The 3,585-nt window shown below is 45.4% G+C and overlaps 2 protein-coding genes across 2 annotated transcripts in view; one reads left to right on the plus strand and one right to left on the minus strand.

The window, feature by feature from the left end:
- Window positions 1–168: 168 nt before the first annotated feature.
- Window positions 169–2,162, minus strand: ACA1_152650 (uncharacterized protein; the record flags this gene model as incomplete). The annotated part of the gene is made up of 7 exons (XM_004353562.1): window positions 169–546; window positions 697–824; window positions 906–1,167; window positions 1,246–1,427; window positions 1,805–1,859; window positions 1,966–2,064; window positions 2,133–2,162. The coding sequence occupies 7 exons, from the start codon at window positions 2,160–2,162 to the stop codon at window positions 169–171; spliced, it is 1,134 nt and encodes a 377-aa protein (XP_004353614.1).
- Window positions 2,163–3,148: 986 nt separating this feature from the next.
- The window catches only part of ACA1_152660 (uncharacterized protein), a gene marked incomplete at both ends in the record, with an annotated part of 620 nt that continues 183 nt past the window's right edge, over window positions 3,149–3,585 (plus strand). The window contains one exon of the mRNA XM_004353563.1: window positions 3,149–3,483. Within this exon, the coding sequence (XP_004353615.1) occupies window positions 3,149–3,483 (335 nt within the window). The remainder of the gene's footprint in view (window positions 3,484–3,585) is intronic.

The following is a 3,585-nucleotide window of genomic DNA, read 5'->3' on the forward strand; positions in this document are numbered from 1 at the left end:
GTTGGGGATGCTCCCTGAGATGAGACACAGAAGCTGCCAGGGGCTATTCTTGTCAGCAAGGAGGTTGAGAAGAGCCACCATTTCCAGCGCATTGGTCGTCAGGACAGCAGCAAAGCAGTCTGTGTGGTGAGACAGGTAAGTAATCAAAGACATGAGCCTTGAACCACGTCAATTTGGATTGGTGTAACCCATCATCTGGTTCAGCCTGTGCTGATCCCAGTGGCAAGTAGATGCATCAATGGAGATGTTGCACAGGACAATGTCAACTAGCTTTGGATTTGCACAAGTGACCTGAAGCTGTTCAATGCACTTGTGGAGGTGCTTCTGGTCAGATCTGGTCTTGTTGTGTGTTTGTGCTGGTTTGAAAGGTTCTTCTGCTGAGTTGGTGGATTTCCTCTTCCCTTTAGCCTTTGCTTTACGTTTCTCCTTTTCCTCAGCTTTCTCCTTCTCCTCTTTCTCCTTTTGAATCCTCTCTTGCAACTCTGGGATAACGTCTTCAATGTTGATCAGAAGAAGTTGCTCCTGGTCACAGGTGATGTGATGATCCTAATGTGAGGAAAGCAAGCAATTAGAGTAGCATATATTGACTGCAATTCATTGTGTATGTGTATGTGATGAAAATAATGGAGCATATATTGACTGCAATTCATTGTGTATGTGTATGTGATGAAAGAACTCTGGAAAAGGAGAACATACCCACTCTCCAGTAGCCACCTTGTTCTTGAGGTGGATGAAGTCCCTATCTGTGAGGTGTGTGGCCACCTTTCTTGCCTTGCCCAGGAACTGGACATGTCTCTGGCAGGCAATGAGGAGCTCAGTGAAGGCTGGAAGAGAGTACAGTCAGCACAATGGGATAGTTATAAGAAATACTGGTGTGGAGCATACCCTTCTTGCTGATCTTGTACTTGTGGCCTGGATCTGCTTGTGCTGTTTGGTTGAGATGTGCTTGAGGACATGAAGCAGTATTGGATTGGATATTGATTGATTGTGAAGATAGAGGGGAGTGATTGGCATGGGTTCTTTGGATTTGGCATACAAATTCTTGAGGTAGGTGGCACTCTTGGGCCAACTGTTGATGTTGAGGAACTTCTTCATGATGCTGGTATAGTTGCGCAGATTTTCTTGTAGCTTCCTCTGTTCTGCCTCATTGAGCTTCTGAGCCTCTGGCTGTATGAAATAGTGGAGTTAGTAAGTGTTTGGAAATATGTAATTTTTTGTTGTGTACATGTATGTGATGAAATGTACCATTGAGCTGATGAGCTTCTTCCAGTTGATGGCTTGCTTGCCTTGAGTAGTGGTCCAGAACTTGTTGGTGCACAGGGTGTTGTGGTGCTGGAAGAAGTCCTCCCACTCATCCTTGTGAACTGCCACCTCGTTGTGCATGTGGTTCTGGCCCCATGTGAGGATGTGAATGTTGTCTTCTGAGACTGTGTTCTGGATATGGAGAAAGGGTATTAGTTGGAGCAGGGACATCAACAAAGTATGTCAGAACAAGAAAAACATACATCAACAATGTCACAACACCACTTGAAAGACTTCCCAGGGAAAAGCTGCTGTGCAGTCTGAATGTGATGATTGCTGTCAATGATGCTGTACTCAGGCATCCCATCTTTGAGGATGTGCTGAGAGGGAGGCAGCTCTTGAACAAGCAGACGCTCCATTGTCAGACCGCCCATCTCATTCATTGATGTAGAGAGAACTCTGTGTCCTCTAGTGGTCACCAACTGATGAGTGCCACTCTTTGTCATTTGGTCAATGTTGATCATTGCAGTGTTCATCTTCACATGATCTGCACAGAGGACACCATAATGCTTGAGCAGGGCCTCCTCAGGAGGCATGGAGAGCTCCTCTTCTGTGGGCTAGGAGGAGATGAATTAGCAAACATTCTATTGTGTATGTGTACATGATAGAATGTCCTGCAGTTGTGGTGCATAATTGGCTTCACAAACAGCATGAAAAGCATACCTCCTTCAGGAGCTTCAACAGCTCCGCATCAGTCACCATGGCGGTTGGCAGGGTTACTTGCTCCTCTCTGGCAGGTCTTGTTTGGGCTGTCACATCAACCTGAAGAAAGTACAGGATTGGTGAGATTTATAAAGGACTACATTTCATTCAAAATCAAACACACTTACCTCTGGTGCTCTGAGCAAATCTTGTGACATCTCTGTGATGGAGTTGGCTCTGGTGGTGCTATTTTTTTCAGCTTCTTGCTCTTGAGTCTCAGGTATGGTCTGCTGAGAGTCAAGAATGATCTTCATTGATGAGAATATATCAGTTGTTCTATTGTGTACACATATGTGATATATTACTTATATAAAATGGTGGTTAACCATTGCACCATGTTCAGCCTTAAAAGGACTACACTCAACCAATGAGCTTTTTTGCAGACATTTCTTAAAAAGTGTTAGGATCAAGGCCACCAATGAGACAGCCCACTCTGAAATTTCACTGTCTTCATTTCAACCCTTTTTTCAAAAACGGATATGACATCCCTGACACTCACTCTGGGAGTGATTCTGAGGATCATAGTGATCTCACCACAACACCAGTACTTGAGATTCCTGTATCCCTCATTCTGGATGTGTGCAGCAATGATACTGGTCAGCTGGCTACATCCAGCCAGCAGATCATGGATTCAGTGGACCACTCTACACCACAGCCAGCAGCGAAAGTGCTTTCAACAGTTGAGGCATTGGACTGTAATCAGATCATCACAAGTCCATGCTGTTCTGCACTCTGTCTGCACAAGTTCAATGTATCACAGATACAAGCATGCCACACCCAATATCTCAGCATGACTCAGGCAGCTTCACACCAATGGCTGAGGACATTGATGGAGAACCAACCACTCCACCATTGACTCTACCATTTACATCATCAGGTATTGTCCACACTACAGCTCATTGGAGATGGCTTCCTCACTACACCAGTAGCATGTTTGCAGGCAGGCATTCATGCTTGCTTACAGAATCTCAGAGAACAAAATGGCCAACTTCTCCACCATGGATACTCTTCAAACTTCCATTTATACAACCATAAATCATCAGTTTTTTATCACATACACATACACAATACTCATCACCTGTTTTGCTCACCTTCTACCTTACTCCAGTACAGCTGTCATGCTCCCAACTTGACCTCCATCTACATGCCAATGATCATGACCAAGGATCACCTCTACCAGAAATACTCAGATGCCTTGAACGCCCAGTACTTCACCCATGCAAAGCTGTTGAGTCTCACTCACTTCCATAAGATGTTCAAAGGTGAACACAGGCACATCAAGTTCCCTTGGTTCTGTGTCCTCAGGCAGTGCAATATCTGTGCCTCAACAAATGACACCCTCACCAACTGGACAATGAGCACAAGAGAGCAGGCGCAGCTGAAGCAGTGGAAGCTGGATCACCTCAAGCTTGTTGAGGTGGAGCAGAAAGCTTATCACCTCCACCAGCAGGAGGCTGTTGCTGATCCCAGTGCGACCTTGTCAATTATCATGGACAGTTTGACTGACATCATTCTACCTCTCCTAGTGCCTCTGCCCTCAGCCTGGAAGGACCTTCACCTCTACAAGCTTGGCATTCATGG

This window comes from Acanthamoeba castellanii (assembly GCF_000313135.1).
Source record: "Acanthamoeba castellanii str. Neff unplaced genomic scaffold scf7180000084720, whole genome shotgun sequence".
Taxonomy (NCBI): Eukaryota; Discosea; order Longamoebia; family Acanthamoebidae; genus Acanthamoeba; species Acanthamoeba castellanii.